Raw genomic sequence first — 16,282 nt, 5'->3', positions numbered from 1 at the left:
TTTCTCCAAGGGGTTTCCCGATTGGTTCCCCCCTACAAACGTCCGTTGGAGATGTGGGACCTCAACCTGGTCTTGACAGCACTACAGTCACCTCCTTTTGAACCCCTTAGGGTGGTCTCACTCCGCTTTCTATCGCAGAAAGTGGTTTTCCTGGTGGCAATCACCTCGCTACGCAGGGTGTCTGAACTTTCAGCTCTTTCCTGCAGACAACCCTTCCTGGTTTTTCATCAGGACAAGGTGGTTCTCCGTACAGTACCATCCTTCCTTCCGAAGGTCGGGTCCAGCTTCCACCTCAATGAGGAAATATCACTACCGTCTCTTTGCCCGGCTCCCGTTCATAGGGTAGAGAAGGCTCTGCATACGCTTGACCTTGTCAGGGCATTGCGTGTTTACGTGTCTAGGACTGCTCCTTTCCTGAAGTCTGATTCACTTTTCCTTCTTCCAGAAGGCGTTCGCAAGGGCCTACCGGCTTCCAAAGCCGCCCTTGCTAGGTGGATCAAGTCCACCATTCAAGAGGCTTACCGCCTCAACAATTCTCCTCTTCCGGCCGGTATCACGGCACACTCTACGCGGGCGGTAGGGGACTCTTGGGCCATTCGGCATCAAGCCTCAGCACATCAAGTGTGTAAGGCAGCCACTTGGACTAACCTGCACACATTTACAAAACACTACAGAGTGCATACCCAGTCCTCAGCGGATGCGAGCCTGGGTAGACGGGTCCTGCAGGCGGCAGTACTCCAAGTCTAGGGGACTGTCGGCACAATATTCGTCCACTGCTTCCCACCCAGGGACTGCTTTAGGACGTCCCACGGTTCTGTGTCCCCCAATAAGGCGACAGAGTAAAGGAGATTTTTGTGTACTCACCGTAAAATCTCTTTCTCTTAGCCTTTAATTGGGGGACACAGCTCCCACCCTGTAGCCCTTGCGGGCCGTTGTTACGGTTGGGTTCTCATATTGTTGTTTGAGCCTGTTTATAGTAGCCTTTTTTTTTTACAGGCATGGTTATGTTTCTGGTATATTCCTCCTAATGCTTTTGCACAAAACTGGAGAAGGCTGACGCCGTCCAGGGGTGTATACTGCAGAGGAGGAGCCAAAGTTAATCTTTTTCAGATTATGCATAGTGTCGCCTCCTAGTGGACAGCAGCATAACACCCACGGTTCTGTGTCCCCCAATTAAAGGCTAAGAGAAAGAGATTTTACGGTGAGTACACAAAAATCTCCTTTTTTTCCTCCTTCTGACCGAGCTGATTTTTGGCCTGAACACCTGTTGCATTGCACAGCCTGGAAGATCACTCTCATTTTCCTGGACAACTATGCGGCAGTCTGGAGTCTTCAGGGAGAGAGCTGCACCTCAGAGATCCATGCTCCTGGGACGTCGGCCTCTGGGCAGCCACTCTGGCTATGGTTGCCCAGGGGCTCAGGTATTGCCCGCAGATGCGGCAAAAGTTTTATTACCTATTTCTCTTTCTTTTGGTCAGAAATCTCAGTGTTTGAATGCGTATGTGGATTGTGGATCTGAAGGAAATTTTATGGATTCTTTGGCTGCTAAAAGTCTCGGTATGCCCCTATAAAAACTACTGCTATTAATGGCACACCCATTGTCCGCGAGGGGGTTAAATTTGTTACTGACAAAATCACTATGTCTGTGGGAGCGTTGCATACCGAGTTTATGTCATTTTTTGTGATGGATAATTTATCTGCTGCAGTCATTTTGGGAATGCCATGGCTACGCCAGCACAATCCAGTCATCGACTGGCACCTAGGCGATGTTGTACGCTGGAGTTCGCACTGTCAAGATAACTGCATATCACTAGCCGTAAACCAAGTTAAAGTTAAAAACCCCCTCATACCGTTTGCTTTCAGAGACTATGAAGATGTTTTTTCTATTGTAGATTCTGAGAAGCTACCCCCCCACAGAGAGTATGATTGCCCTATAGACCTGATTCCAGATGCCCGTCTCCCAAAAGGGAGAATATTTAATCTCTCTGGTCCAGAGCGTCAGGCCATGAATGAGTATATAGCAGATAGCTTAAAAACAGGGTTTATTAGACCATCCATTTCACCAGTTGGAGCCGGGTTCTTCTTTGTAGAAAAGAAAGATGGTGGTCTCAGACCCTGCATTGATTACCGGGAGTTGAACGCAATCACTATAAAGAACCAGTACCCGCTTCCACTCATCCCTGATCTTTTTAATCAACTAATAGGAGCCCGTTGGTTTACTAAACTTGACCTCCGGGGGGCATACAATGTAGTCCGCATAAGAGACGGGGATGAGTGGAAAACAGCCTTCAATACCCCTCTTGGCCATTTTGAGTACCTTGTAATGCCGTTTGGACTCAGTAACGCACCTGCCGTGTTCCAGCACTTTGTAAATGATATTTTCAGGGACATTTGTGGGGTGTATGTCGTCATGTATTTAGATGACATTTTGATTTATTCTGCTGACCCTGTGACACACGCTCAACACGTCTGTTCTGTGCTGCAGAGACTGCGAGAACACTCCTTGTTTGCTAAACTGGAGAAATGTGTTTTCTTTGCTGAGGAGGTACAGTTTTTAGGGTACATGGTTTCAGGCAAAGGCTTTCGTATGGATCCTGCCAAGATCCAACCTATCAAAGCTTGGGTGCAACCCAAATCGCTAAAAGCGCTGCAGCGATTTTTAGGGTTTGCTAACTACTACCGTAAATTTATCAGGGGTTTCTCCGAAATTGCCAAACCACTCACGGATTTGACCCGAAAAGGGGCAGATGTGGCTAATTGGAACCTTGAGACAATTCAGGCTTTTGCTACGCTAAAAGAGTGCTTTGTGGCCAACCCAGTTTTGGTTCAGCCTGATCTAGAGCGCCCATTTATTGTAGAAGTGGATGCCTCTGAGGTCGGAGTGGGAGCAGTGCTGTCGCAAGGCACTGCATCCCTCACTCAGCTTCGCCCATGTGCTTTTTTTCCCCGAAAATTCTCTGTCACTGAGAAAAACTACGATATAGGTAATCGGGAATTATTGGCGATCAAATGGGCCTTCGAGGAATGGCGCCATTTCCTCGAAGGCGCCAAACATAAGATCACGGTAATTACCGACCACAAAAATCTGACCTACCTGGAGTCAGCTAAAAGATTAAATCCTAGACAGGCAAGGTGGGCCTTGTTCTTCTCTAGGTTTGATTTTTTAATCACCTTTCGCCCTGGTACTAAATATGTGAGGGCCGATGCCCTCTCTCGCAGTTTTTGCCCCTCACAAGCCGAGGACTGTGAGCCAGTCCCGATATTGGCCAACGGGATCGTTGTGTCAGCAGTATCTCTGGATCTTCTGGAGGAGATCCGTAGCTCCCCAGAACAGGCTCCTGACACTACGCCGCCAAAAAAATTGTTCGTCCCGGCTACGTTTCGCATGCAAGTTCTTAAAGAGTCACATGACTCTGTTCTGGCAGGGCATCCCGGTCTTAATAATACCACCCGACTGGTAACTAGAAACTTTTGGTGGCCGACGGTGGTTAAGGACTGTAAAGAATGTGTTAGCGTGTGAAGTCTGTGCCCGCGCCAAGTCCTACCATAATCGCCCTGCCGGCTGGCTCCAGTCCTTGCCCACCCCTGAGAGTCCATGGACCCACATCTCCATGGACTTCATTACGGACCTGCCGCCCTCAGATGGGAAAACGTGTATCTGGGTGGTGGTGGACAGGTTCAGCAAACAGTGTCACTTTGTCCCCCTATCTGGGTTACCTAACTCAGAAACCTTGAGTAAACTTTTTATTGTGCATGTTGTACGCCTGCACGGTGCTCCAGTGAATATTGTGTCCGACAGAGGTACCCAGTTCATCTCAAAATTCTGGAGAGCTTTCTGCAAACGCATTGGGATTGAGCTGTCCTTCTCCTCTGCCTACCACCCCGAGACCAATGGTCAAACCGAACGTACCAACCAAGCACTGGAGCAATACCTCCGCTGTTATGTGTCAGAACATCAGTCTGATTGGGTGGAACATCTGCCACTAGCTGAGTTTGCCCTAAATAATTGTTACCAGGACTCCATTAAGACTACCCCATTTTTCTGCAACCATGGACTGCATCCGCGGTTTGGTTCGTTCTCGGCCAGGATGTCAGAGCTCCCCGGGGTAGAGGGAAATATACATCGTTTAAAAATGATTTGGTCTGAGGTAAACTCAAACTTGAAAGGGGCCCAGGTTAGACAGGCTTCGGCTGCGAATAGGCGACGATCTAAGGGGCCGCACCTGGGAGTTGGAGACAAGGTTTGGCTCTCTACCAAAAACATCAAACTTAAAGTGCCGTCTGCCAAACTGGGTCCCAGATTTATTGGTCCATATGAAATCATAGAAGTAATTAACCCTGTAGCTTTCCGTTTAAAACTTCCACAGTCTTTTAAGTTGCCCAATGTGTTCCACAAATCTCTCCTCAAGCTGTATCGCTCCCCAATTCACCCTGTCCAGTCCCCTCCTCCTCCTGTTTCGGTCAGAGGGTCCTTGGAGTATGAAGTCCAGGGTATCCTTGACTCCCGCCTTGTGAGAGGCTCCATACAGTATCTTGTACACTGGAGGGGCTACGGCCCGGAGGAGAGGTCCTGGGTCCCCGCAAGGAACATCCATGCCAAGGCATTAATTAGGAGATTTCATCTCCTTCACCCAGACAAACCGGGTTTTGAGGGTCCGGAGGCCCCTCCTGGAGAGGGGGGTACTGTCACGTCGCCGTCAGACTCGGGGCCTGCTGTTCCGCCCTCAGCCACTAGGAGGCGACGGACTGTCACACCGCCCTCGGGCTCGGAGCCTGCTGTCCGGGCCTCGGCCACCAGGAGGCGCCGGACTGACATGTCGCCGTCGAACTCGGGGCCTGCTGTTCCGCCCTCAGCCACTAGGAGGTGACGGACTGTCACGCCGCCCTCGGGCTCGGGGCCTGCTCTCCAGGCCTCGGCCACCAGGAGGCGCCAGACTGACATGTCGCCGTCGAACTCGGGGCCTGCTGTTCCGCCCTCGGCTACTAGGAGGCGCCGTGGCTCGCGCCTGAGTGATGGCGGCAACAGTGAAAGGGCTTCTGCGCAGACATCTAGTGGACGCAGACTCCGCTCTGTCTGTCATGAAGGGGTTGGTGCATCATCATCAGGTCTGGTCCTCGGGGCGGTCCTGATGACATCATCAGCCCGGGAGCCTGTGAGGGATGACCTGATCCCTCAAATACCTTGGGACTGGGCTTGCAAGCCGCCGGATATATTCTTGGTTCCCCTGTGTGCTACTTAGTGATTGACTTCTGTTTGACTCTGACCTCAGCCTGGATTTCTGACCCTTCTATTACCTGACAACTTTGTACTTCTGCTACTCTCCTGGTTTGTGACCTTGGCTTGGATATTCTGACTCTGCTACTTCCTAACGATTCTGTACCTCTGCCGCCCTCCTGGTTTTTGACTCTGACCTTGGCCTGAATTTGACTCTTCTATTGCCTGCCGTTTTTCCTACTTCCCTCTGACGACCGTCCTGCTCTGGCCGCTGCTCATATTCAGACAGCTACCTCCTTGGCTCTGTTGTAAATCCAGATCCCTGTATAGGGGTAAAGGGTATCAGTGTTTCTCGGGGTGTTGCCTGGCTGCAGCCCAGACCCGCAGACGGACGTTACATTATATCCGGCCTAAAATTAACTGCTTCTTGTATATATACCCAACATATACAAAAGCAGTCTCCCTGAACTTTTTTTTTTTCCTCCTTCTGACCGAGCTGATTTTTGGCCTGAACACCTGTTGCATTGCACAGCCTGGAAGATCACTCTCATTTTCCTGGACAACTATGCGGCAGTCTGGAGTCTTCAGGGAGAGAGCTGCACCTCAGAGATCCATGCTCCTGGGACGTCGGCCTCTGGGCAGCCACTCTGGCTATGGTTGCCCAGGGGCTCAGGTATTGCCCGCAGATGCGGCAAAAGTTTTATTACCTATTTCTCTTTCTTTTGGTCAGAAATCTCAGTGTTTGAATGCGTATGTGGATTGTGGATCTGAAGGAAATTTTATGGATTCTTTGGCTGCTAAAAGTCTCGGTGTACCCCTATTAAGACTTAATGCCCCTATAAAAACTACTGCTATTAATGGCACACCCATTGTCCGCGAGGGGGTTAAATTTGTTACTGACAAAATCACTATGTCTGTGGGAGCGTTGCATACCGAGTTTATGTCATTTTCTGTGATGGATAATTTATCTGCTGCAGTCATTTTGGGAATGCCATGGCTACGCCAGCACAATCCAGTCATCGACTGGCACCTAGGCGATGTTGTACGCTGGAGTTCGCACTGTCAAGATAACTGCATATCACTAGCCGTAAACCAAGTTAAAGTTAAAAACCCCCTCATACCGTTTGCTTTCAGAGACTATGAAGATGTTTTTTCTATTGTAGATTCTGAGAAGCTACCCCCCCACAGAGAGTATGATTGCCCTATAGACCTGATTCCAGATGCCCGTCTCCCAAAAGGGAGAATATTTAATCTCTCTGGTCCAGAGCGTCAGGCCATGAATGAGTATATAGCAGATAGCTTAAAAAAAGGGTTTATTAGACCATCCATTTCACCAGTTGGAGCCGGGTTCTTCTTTGTAGAAAAGAAAGATGGTGGTCTCAGACCCTGCATTGATTACCGGGAGTTGAACGCAATCACTATAAAGAACCAGTATCCGCTTCCACTCATCCCTGATCTTTTTAATCAACTAATAGGAGCCCGTTGGTTTACTAAACTTGACCTCCGGGGGGCATACAATGTAGTCCGCATAAGAGACGGGGATGAGTGGAAAACAGCCTTCAATACCCCTCTTGGCCATTTTGAGTACCTTGTAATGCCGTTTGGACTCAGTAACGCACCTGCCGTGTTCCAGCACTTTGTAAATGATATTTTCAGGGACATTTGTGGGGTGTATGTCGTCATGTATTTAGATGACATTTTGATTTATTCTGCTGACCCTGTGACACACGCTCAACACGTCTGTTCTGTGCTGCAGAGACTGCGAGAACACTCCTTGTTTGCTAAACTGGAGAAATGTGTTTTCTTTGCTGAGGAGGTACAGTTTTTAGGGTACATGGTTTCAGGCAAAGGCTTTCGTATGGATCCTGCCAAGATCCAACCTATCAAAGCTTGGGTGCAACCCAAATCGCTAAAAGCGCTGCAGCGATTTTTAGGGTTTGCTAACTACTACCGTAAATTTATCAGGGGTTTCTCCGAAATTGCCAAACCACTCACGGATTTGACCCGAAAAGGGGCAGATGTGGCTAATTGGAACCTTGAGACAATTCAGGCTTTTGCTACGCTAAAAGAGTGCTTTGTGGCCAACCCAGTTTTGGTTCAGCCTGATCTAGAGCGCCCATTTATTGTAGAAGTGGATGCCTCTGAGGTCGGAGTGGGAGCAGTGCTGTCGCAAGGCACTGCATCCCTCACTCAGCTTCGCCCATGTGCTTTTTTTCCCCGAAAATTCTCTGTCACTGAGAAAAACTACGATATAGGTAATCGGGAATTATTGGCGATCAAATGGGCCTTCGAGGAATGGCGCCACTTCCTCGAAGGCGCCAAACATAAGATCACGGTAATTACCGACCACAAAAATCTGACCTACCTGGAGTCAACTAAAAGATTAAATCCTAGACAGGCAAGGTGGGCCTTGTTCTTCTCTAGGTTTGATTTTTTAATCACCTTTCGCCCTGGTACTAAATATGTGAGGGCCGATGCCCTCTCTCGCAGTTTTTGCCCCTCACAAGCCGAGGACTGTGAGCCAGTCCCGATATTGGCCAACGGGATCGTTGTGTCAGCAGTATCTCTGGATCTTCTGGAGGAGATCCGTAGCTCCCCAGAACAGGCTCCTGACACTACGCCGCCAAAAAAATTGTTCGTCCCGGCTACGTTTCGCATGCAAGTTCTTAAAGAGTCACATGACTCTGTTCTGGCAGGGCATCCCGGTCTTAATAATACCACCCGACTGGTAACTAGAAACTTTTGGTGGCCGACGGTGGTTAAGGACTGTAAAGAATGTGTTAGCGTGTGAAGTCTGTGCCCGCGCCAAGTCCTACCATAATCGCCCTGCCGGCTGGCTCCAGTCCTTGCCCACCCCTGAGAGTCCATGGACCCACATCTCCATGGACTTCATTACGGACCTGCCGCCCTCAGATGGGAAAACGTGTATCTGGGTGGTGGTGGACAGGTTCAGCAAACAGTGTCACTTTGTCCCCCTATCTGGGTTACCTAACTCAGAAACCTTGAGTAAACTTTTTATTGTGCATGTTGTACGCCTGCACGGTGCTCCAGTGAATATTGTGTCCGACAGAGGTACCCAGTTCATCTCAAAATTCTGGAGAGCTTTCTGCAAACGCATTGGGATTGAGCTGTCCTTCTCCTCTGCCTACCACCCCGAGACCAATGGTCAAACCGAACGTACCAACCAAGCACTGGAGCAATACCTCCGCTGTTATGTGTCAGAACATCAGTCTGATTGGGTGGAACATCTGCCACTAGCTGAGTTTGCCCTAAATAATTGTTACCAGGACTCCATTAAGACTACCCCATTTTTCTGCAACCATGGACTGCATCCGCGGTTTGGTTCGTTCTCGGCCAGGATGTCGGAGCTCCCCGGGGTAGAGGGAAATATACATCGTTTAAAAATGATTTGGTCTGAGGTAAACTCAAACTTGAAAGGGGCCCAGGTTAGACAGGCTTCGGCTGCGAATAGGCGACGATCTAAGGGGCCGCACCTGGGAGTTGGAGACAAGGTTTGGCTCTCTACCAAAAACATCAAACTTAAAGTGCCGTCTGCCAAACTGGGTCCCAGATTTATTGGTCCATATGAAATCATAGAAGTAATTAACCCTGTAGCTTTCCGTTTAAAACTTCCACAGTCTTTTAAGTTGCCCAATGTGTTCCACAAATCTCTCCTCAAGCTGTATCGCTCCCCAATTCACCCTGTCCAGTCCCCTCCTCCTCCTGTTTCGGTCAGAGGGTCCTTGGAGTATGAAGTCCAGGGTATCCTTGACTCCCGCCTTGTGAGAGGCTCCATACAGTATCTTGTACACTGGAGGGGCTACGGCCCGGAGGAGAGGTCCTGGGTCCCCGCAAGGAACATCCATGCCAAGGCATTAATTAGGAGATTTCATCTCCTTCACCCAGACAAACCGGGTTTTGAGGGTCCGGAGGCCCCTCCTGGAGAGGGGGGTACTTTCACGTCGCCGTCAGACTCGGGGCCTGCTGTTCCGCCCTCAGCCACTAGGAGGCGACGGACTGTCACACCGCCCTCGGGCTCGGAGCCTGCTGTCCGGGCCTCGGCCACCAGGAGGCGCCGGACTGACATGTCGCCGTCGAACTCGGGGCCTGCTGTTCCGCCCTCAGCCACTAGGAGGTGACGGACTGTCACGCCGCCCTCGGGCTCGGGGCCTGCTCTCCAGGCCTCGGCCACCAGGAGGCGCCAGACTGACATGTCGCCGTCGAACTCGGGGCCTGCTGTTCCGCCCTCGGCTACTAGGAGGCGCCGTGGCTCGCGCCTGAGTGATGGCGGCAACAGTGAAAGGGCTTCTGCGCAGACATCTAGTGGACGCAGACTCCGCTCTGTCTGTCATGAAGGGGTTGGTGCATCATCATCAGGTCTGGTCCTCGGGGCGGTCCTGATGACATCATCAGCCCGGGAGCCTGTGAGGGATGACCTGATCCCTCAAATACCTTGGGACTGGGCTTGCAAGCCGCCGGATATATTCTTGGTTCCCCTGTGTGCTACTTAGTGATTGACTTCTGTTTGACTCTGACCTCAGCCTGGATTTCTGACCCTTCTATTACCTGACAACTTTGTACTTCTGCTACTCTCCTGGTTTGTGACCTTGGCTTGGATATTCTGACTCTGCTACTTCCTAACGATTCTGTACCTCTGCCGCCCTCCTGGTTTTTGACTCTGACCTTGGCCTGAATTTGACTCTTCTATTGCCTGCCGTTTTTCCTACTTCCCTCTGACGACCGTCCTGCTCTGGCCGCTGCTCATATTCAGACAGCTACCTCCTTGGCTCTGTTGTAAATCCAGATCCCTGTATAGGGGTAAAGGGTATCAGTGTTTCTCGGGGTGTTGCCTGGCTGCAGCCCAGACCCGCAGACGGACGTTACATTATATCCGGCCTAAAATTAACTGCTTCTTGTATATATACCCAACATATACAAAAGCAGTCTCCCTGAACTTTTTTTTTTCCTCCTTCTGACCGAGCTGATTTTTGGCCTGAACACCTGTTGCATTGCACAGCCTGGAAGATCACTCTCATTTTCCTGGACAACTATGCGGCAGTCTGGAGTCTTCAGGGAGAGAGCTGCACCTCAGAGATCCATGCTCCTGGGACGTCGGCCTCTGGGCAGCCACTCTGGCTATGGTTGCCCAGGGGCTCAGGTATTGCCCGCAGATGCGGCAAAAGTTTTATTACCTATTTCTCTTTCTTTTGGTCAGAAATCTCAGTGTTTGAATGCGTATGTGGATTGTGGATCTGAAGGAAATTTTATGGATTCTTTGGCTGCTAAAAGTCTCGGTGTACCCCTATTAAGACTTAATGCCCCTATAAAAACTACTGCTATTAATGGCACACCCATTGTCCGCGAGGGGGTTAAATTTGTTACTGACAAAATCACTATGTCTGTGGGAGCGTTGCATACCGAGTTTATGTCATTTTCTGTGATGGATAATTTATCTGCTGCAGTCATTTTGGGAATGCCATGGCTACGCCAGCACAATCCAGTCATCGACTGGCACCTAGGCGATGTTGTACGCTGGAGTTCGCACTGTCAAGATAACTGCATATCACTAGCCGTAAACCAAGTTAAAGTTAAAAACCCCCTCATACCGTTTGCTTTCAGAGACTATGAAGATGTTTTTTCTATTGTAGATTCTGAGAAGCTACCCCCCCACAGAGAGTATGATTGCCCTATAGACCTGATTCCAGATGCCCGTCTCCCAAAAGGGAGAATATTTAATCTCTCTGGTCCAGAGCGTCAGGCCATGAATGAGTATATAGCAGATAGCTTAAAAAAAGGGTTTATTAGACCATCCATTTCACCAGTTGGAGCCGGGTTCTTCTTTGTAGAAAAGAAAGATGGTGGTCTCAGACCCTGCATTGATTACCGGGAGTTGAACGCAATCACTATAAAGAACCAGTATCCGCTTCCACTCATCCCTGATCTTTTTAATCAACTAATAGGAGCCCGTTGGTTTACTAAACTTGACCTCCGGGGGGCATACAATGTAGTCCGCATAAGAGACGGGGATGAGTGGAAAACAGCCTTCAATACCCCTCTTGGCCATTTTGAGTACCTTGTAATGCCGTTTGGACTCAGTAACGCACCTGCCGTGTTCCAGCACTTTGTAAATGATATTTTCAGGGACATTTGTGGGGTGTATGTCGTCATGTATTTAGATGACATTTTGATTTATTCTGCTGACCCTGTGACACACGCTCAACACGTCTGTTCTGTGCTGCAGAGACTGCGAGAACACTCCTTGTTTGCTAAACTGGAGAAATGTGTTTTCTTTGCTGAGGAGGTACAGTTTTTAGGGTACATGGTTTCAGGCAAAGGCTTTCGTATGGATCCTGCCAAGATCCAACCTATCAAAGCTTGGGTGCAACCCAAATCGCTAAAAGCGCTGCAGCGATTTTTAGGGTTTGCTAACTACTACCGTAAATTTATCAGGGGTTTCTCCGAAATTGCCAAACCACTCACGGATTTGACCCGAAAAGGGGCAGATGTGGCTAATTGGAACCTTGAGACAATTCAGGCTTTTGCTACACTAAAAGAGTGCTTTGTGGCCAACCCAGTTTTGGTTCAGCCTGATCTAGAGCACCCATTTATTGTAGAAGTGGATGCCTCTGAGGTCGGAGTGGGAGCAGTGCTGTCGCAAGGCACTGCATCCCTCACTCAGCTTCGCCCATGTGCTTTTTTTCCCCGAAAATTCTCTGTCACTGAGAAAAACTACGATATAGGTAATCGGGAATTATTGGCGATCAAATGGGCCTTCGAGGAATGGCGCCACTTCCTCGAAGGCGCCAAACATAAGATCACGGTAATTACCGACCACAAAAATCTGACCTACCTGGAGTCAACTAAAAGATTAAATCCTAGACAGGCAAGGTGGGCCTTGTTCTTCTCTAGGTTTGATTTTTTAATCACCTTTCGCCCTGGTACTAAATATGTGAGGGCCGATGCCCTCTCTCGCAGTTTTTGCCCCTCACAAGCCGAGGACTGTGAGCCAGTCCCGATATTGGCCAACGGGATCGTTGTGTCAGCAGTATCTCTGGATCTTCTGGAGGAGATCCGTAGCTCCCCAGAACAGGCTCCTGACACTACGCCGCCAAAAAAATTGTTCGTCCCGGCTACGTTTCGCATGCAAGTTCTTAAAGAGTCACATGACTCTGTTCTGGCAGGGCATCCCGGTCTTAATAATACCACCCGACTGGTAACTAGAAACTTTTGGTGGCCGACGGTGGTTAAGGACTGTAAAGAATGTGTTAGCGTGTGAAGTCTGTGCCCGCGCCAAGTCCTACCATAATCGCCCTGCCGGCTGGCTCCAGTCCTTGCCCACCCCTGAGAGTCCATGGACCCACATCTCCATGGACTTCATTACGGACCTGCCGCCCTCAGATGGGAAAACGTGTATCTGGGTGGTGGTGGACAGGTTCAGCAAACAGTGTCACTTTGTCCCCCTATCTGGGTTACCTAACTCAGAAACCTTGAGTAAACTTTTTATTGTGCATGTTGTACGCCTGCACGGTGCTCCAGTGAATATTGTGTCCGACAGAGGTACCCAGTTCATCTCAAAATTCTGGAGAGCTTTCTGCAAACGCATTGGGATTGAGCTGTCCTTCTCCTCTGCCTACCACCCCGAGACCAATGGTCAAACCGAACGTACCAACCAAGCACTGGAGCAATACCTCCGCTGTTATGTGTCAGAACATCAGTCTGATTGGGTGGAACATCTGCCACTAGCTGAGTTTGCCCTAAATAATTGTTACCAGGACTCCATTAAGACTACCCCATTTTTCTGCAACCATGGACTGCATCCGCGGTTTGGTTCGTTCTCGGCCAGGATGTCAGAGCTCCCCGGGGTAGAGGGAAATATACATCGTTTAAAAATGATTTGGTCTGAGGTAAACTCAAACTTGAAAGGGGCCCAGGTTAGACAGGCTTCGGCTGCGAATAGGCGACGATCTAAGGGGCCGCACCTGGGAGTTGGAGACAAGGTTTGGCTCTCTACCAAAAACATCAAACTTAAAGTGCCGTCTGCCAAACTGGGTCCCAGATTTATTGGTCCATATGAAATCATAGAAGTAATTAACCCTGTAGCTTTCCGTTTAAAACTTCCACAGTCTTTTAAGTTGCCCAATGTGTTCCACAAATCTCTCCTCAAGCTGTATCGCTCCCCAATTCACCCTGTCCAGTCCCGTCCTCCTCCTGTTTCGGTCAGAGGGTCCTTGGAGTATGAAGTCCAGGGTATCCTTGACTCCCGCCTTGTGAGAGGCTCCATACAGTATCTTGTACACTGGAGGGGCTACGGCCCGGAGGAGAGGTCCTGGGTCCCCGCAAGGAACATCCATGCCAAGGCATTAATTAGGAGATTTCATCTCCTTCACCCAGACAAACCGGGTTTTGAGGGTCCGGAGGCCCCTCCTGGAGAGGGGGGTACTGTCACGTCGCCGTCAGACTCGGGGCCTGCTGTTCCGCCCTCAGCCACTAGGAGGCGACGGACTGTCACACCGCCCTCGGGCTCGGAGCCTGCTGTCCGGGCCTCGGCCACCAGGAGGCGCCGGACTGACATGTCGCCGTCGAACTCGGAGCCTGCTGTTCCGCCCTCAGCCACTAGGAGGTGACGGACTGTCACGCCGCCCTCGGGCTCGGGGCCTGCTCTCCAGGCCTCGGCCACCAGGAGGCGCCGGACTGACATGTCGCCGTCGAACTCGGGGCCTGCTGTTCCGCCCTCGGCTACTAGGAGGCGCCGTGGCTCGCGCCTGAGTGATGGCGGCAACAGTGAAAGGGCTTCTGCGCAGACATCTAGTGGACGCAGACTCCGCTCTGTCTGTCATGAAGGGGTTGGTGCATCATCATCAGGTCTGGTCCTCGGGGCGGTCCTGATGACATCATCAGCCCGGGAGCCTGTGAGGGATGACCTGATCCCTCAAATACCTTGGGACTGGGCTTGCAAGCCGCCGGATATATTCTTGGTTCCCCTGTGTGCTACTTAGTGATTGACTTCTGTTTGACTCTGACCTCAGCCTGGATTTCTGACCCTTCTATTACCTGACAACTTTGTACTTCTGCTACTCTCCTGGTTTGTGACCTTGGCTTGGATATTCTGACTCTGCTACTTCCTAACGATTCTGTACCTCTGCCGCCCTCCTGGTTTTTGACTCTGACCTTGGCCTGAATTTGACTCTTCTATTGCCTGCCGTTTTTCCTACTTCCCTCTGACGACCGTCCTGCTCTGGCCGCTGCTCATATTCAGACAGCTACCTCCTTGGCTCTGTTGTAAATCCAGATCCCTGTATAGGGGTAAAGGGTATCAGTGTTTCTCGGGGTGTTGCCTGGCTGCAGCCCAGACCCGCAGACGGACGTTACAGGTGAGAGCTGATTTAAATGCAAATTTATATGATAGATTTGATGTTCAGTCTCCACGTACTTTTGGCCATGTGTTGATTTGATATTCGAATCCCCTTTTCTTCTCAAAGTTTGTCTTCTATTAGGAAAATTATAGTTTTGGGCACCGGTGGTCCTGAAGGATATAACGGAACTAGAGTGATTACAAAGGAGGGCAACAAAATTAATAAAGGGGATGAGGGAACTACAATATCCAGAGATATTAGCAAAATTAGGATTATTTAGTCTAGAAAAAAGACGACTGAGGGGCGATCTAATAACCATGTATAAGTATATAAGGGGACAATACAAATATCTCTCCGAGGATCTGTTTATACCAAGGAAGGTGCCGGCCACAAGGGAGCATTCTCTGCGTCTGGAGGAAAGAAGGTTTTTCCAACAACATAGAAGAGGATTCTTTACTGTTAGGGCAGTGAGAGTCTGGAATTCCTTGCCTGAGGAGGTGGTGATGACAAATTCAGTCGAGGGGTTCAGGAGAGACCTGGATGTCTTAATGGAGCGTAACAATATTGCATCTTACAGTTATTAGGCTCTTTAAAAGGACGTAGATTTGGGGATTTATTCTGACGGAATATAGGCTGAACTGGATGGACAAATGTCTATTTTTTGGCCTTGCTAACTGTTACTATGATCCTTTGTGGGCTTTAGGGTTATTAATTTGTCCATATTTTAGCACCTCTTGCAAGCTGCTGGTTTTAAGCAAGCATCCACCATCCCAAACTATTTACATGCACATGTAGCTTTTTCAATTAACAGCAATACCTTTACATGGCTGATCCGTTCCTCCATTATTGAGAAATCAGCCTTTGAATTGATCTGCGAATGAGGCTGAAGAGCTGTTTGTAGACCTGAAGCCTCTGTCACTCCAGCTCTATTCCTTACCCAGCACCACCTCCTCCTGCTGCTTAACGAACAGCCTTTATGCTGTGACTTCACGTAAAGGAGCCATCAGTTGAGCAGGAGGAAGCTGCGTTGGGCAGGGAATAGAACTGGAGTGACAGAGATTTCAGATCTACCAATAGGTCTTCAGCATCATTTGCATATCAATTCAAACACTGATTTCTTAGTAATAGAGGAAAGAAATGCTCATCTAAAGGTGTTGTTGGACTTGTCTTTGAAAGAGTTACATTTGCTGTACATATGAATAGTTGGAGGAGTCACACCTTACTGACAGATTGGTTCCATTAAAATCCCTAAAAATTGAACAGTTGCTATCAACAATAATGACTATTCTTTATCCGTCTTTTTCGCAGATTGATGTTCTATTGTCTGCTTTAAAGGCTGCCATAGCTAGTCAGTCGGAAAAAACTGAAGACACTGAGGTTTCAGGAGATACATCGGAACCGTATGGAGCCTTGGGGAAGACGGAGGCAGATTTTCTACCAGAATACCTTTCTAGATTTCAGGTGAGTTGAAATTGAAGGGAAAGAAATCTTTAATATGTAAATCTATAGTTTTTCTGTTTGTCGTCCTGACATTTTCTTCTTCACACTTCGCTGAATGGAAAACACATCGAATTATATGTAAATCATCTTCAGGAGGAAATTGCACAAGGGGGATCCAATACTCAAGGTCACATGCATTGTATTTTCTTTTGCCTTTGTCTGCGCGGCGTCTCCCATCCCCCGCTGTCATTCTAAGAAGCAGAAACCTATTAGC

The 16,282-nt window shown here is 49.3% G+C and overlaps 1 protein-coding gene across 1 annotated transcript in view; it reads left to right on the top strand.

Annotated features, from left to right (window-relative positions):
- MRPS27 (mitochondrial ribosomal protein S27) overlaps nt 1-16,282 on the top strand; it is a 111,857-nt gene that overhangs the window by 82,855 nt on the left and 12,720 nt on the right. Inside the window, exon 10 of the mRNA XM_073584051.1 lies at nt 15,877-16,029. Within this exon, the coding sequence (XP_073440152.1) occupies nt 15,877-16,029 (153 nt within the window). The remainder of the gene's footprint in view (nt 1-15,876; nt 16,030-16,282) is intronic.

The sequence above is a fragment of the Dendrobates tinctorius genome, unplaced genomic scaffold (genome assembly GCF_039654945.1).
Source record: "Dendrobates tinctorius isolate UK_male_01 unplaced genomic scaffold, ASM3965494v1 ptg000083l, whole genome shotgun sequence".
NCBI lineage: Eukaryota > Metazoa > Chordata > Amphibia > Anura > Dendrobatidae > Dendrobates > Dendrobates tinctorius.
The sequence above is the reverse complement of the archived record's forward strand: the minus strand, read 5'-3'. Positions and strand labels throughout refer to the sequence as shown.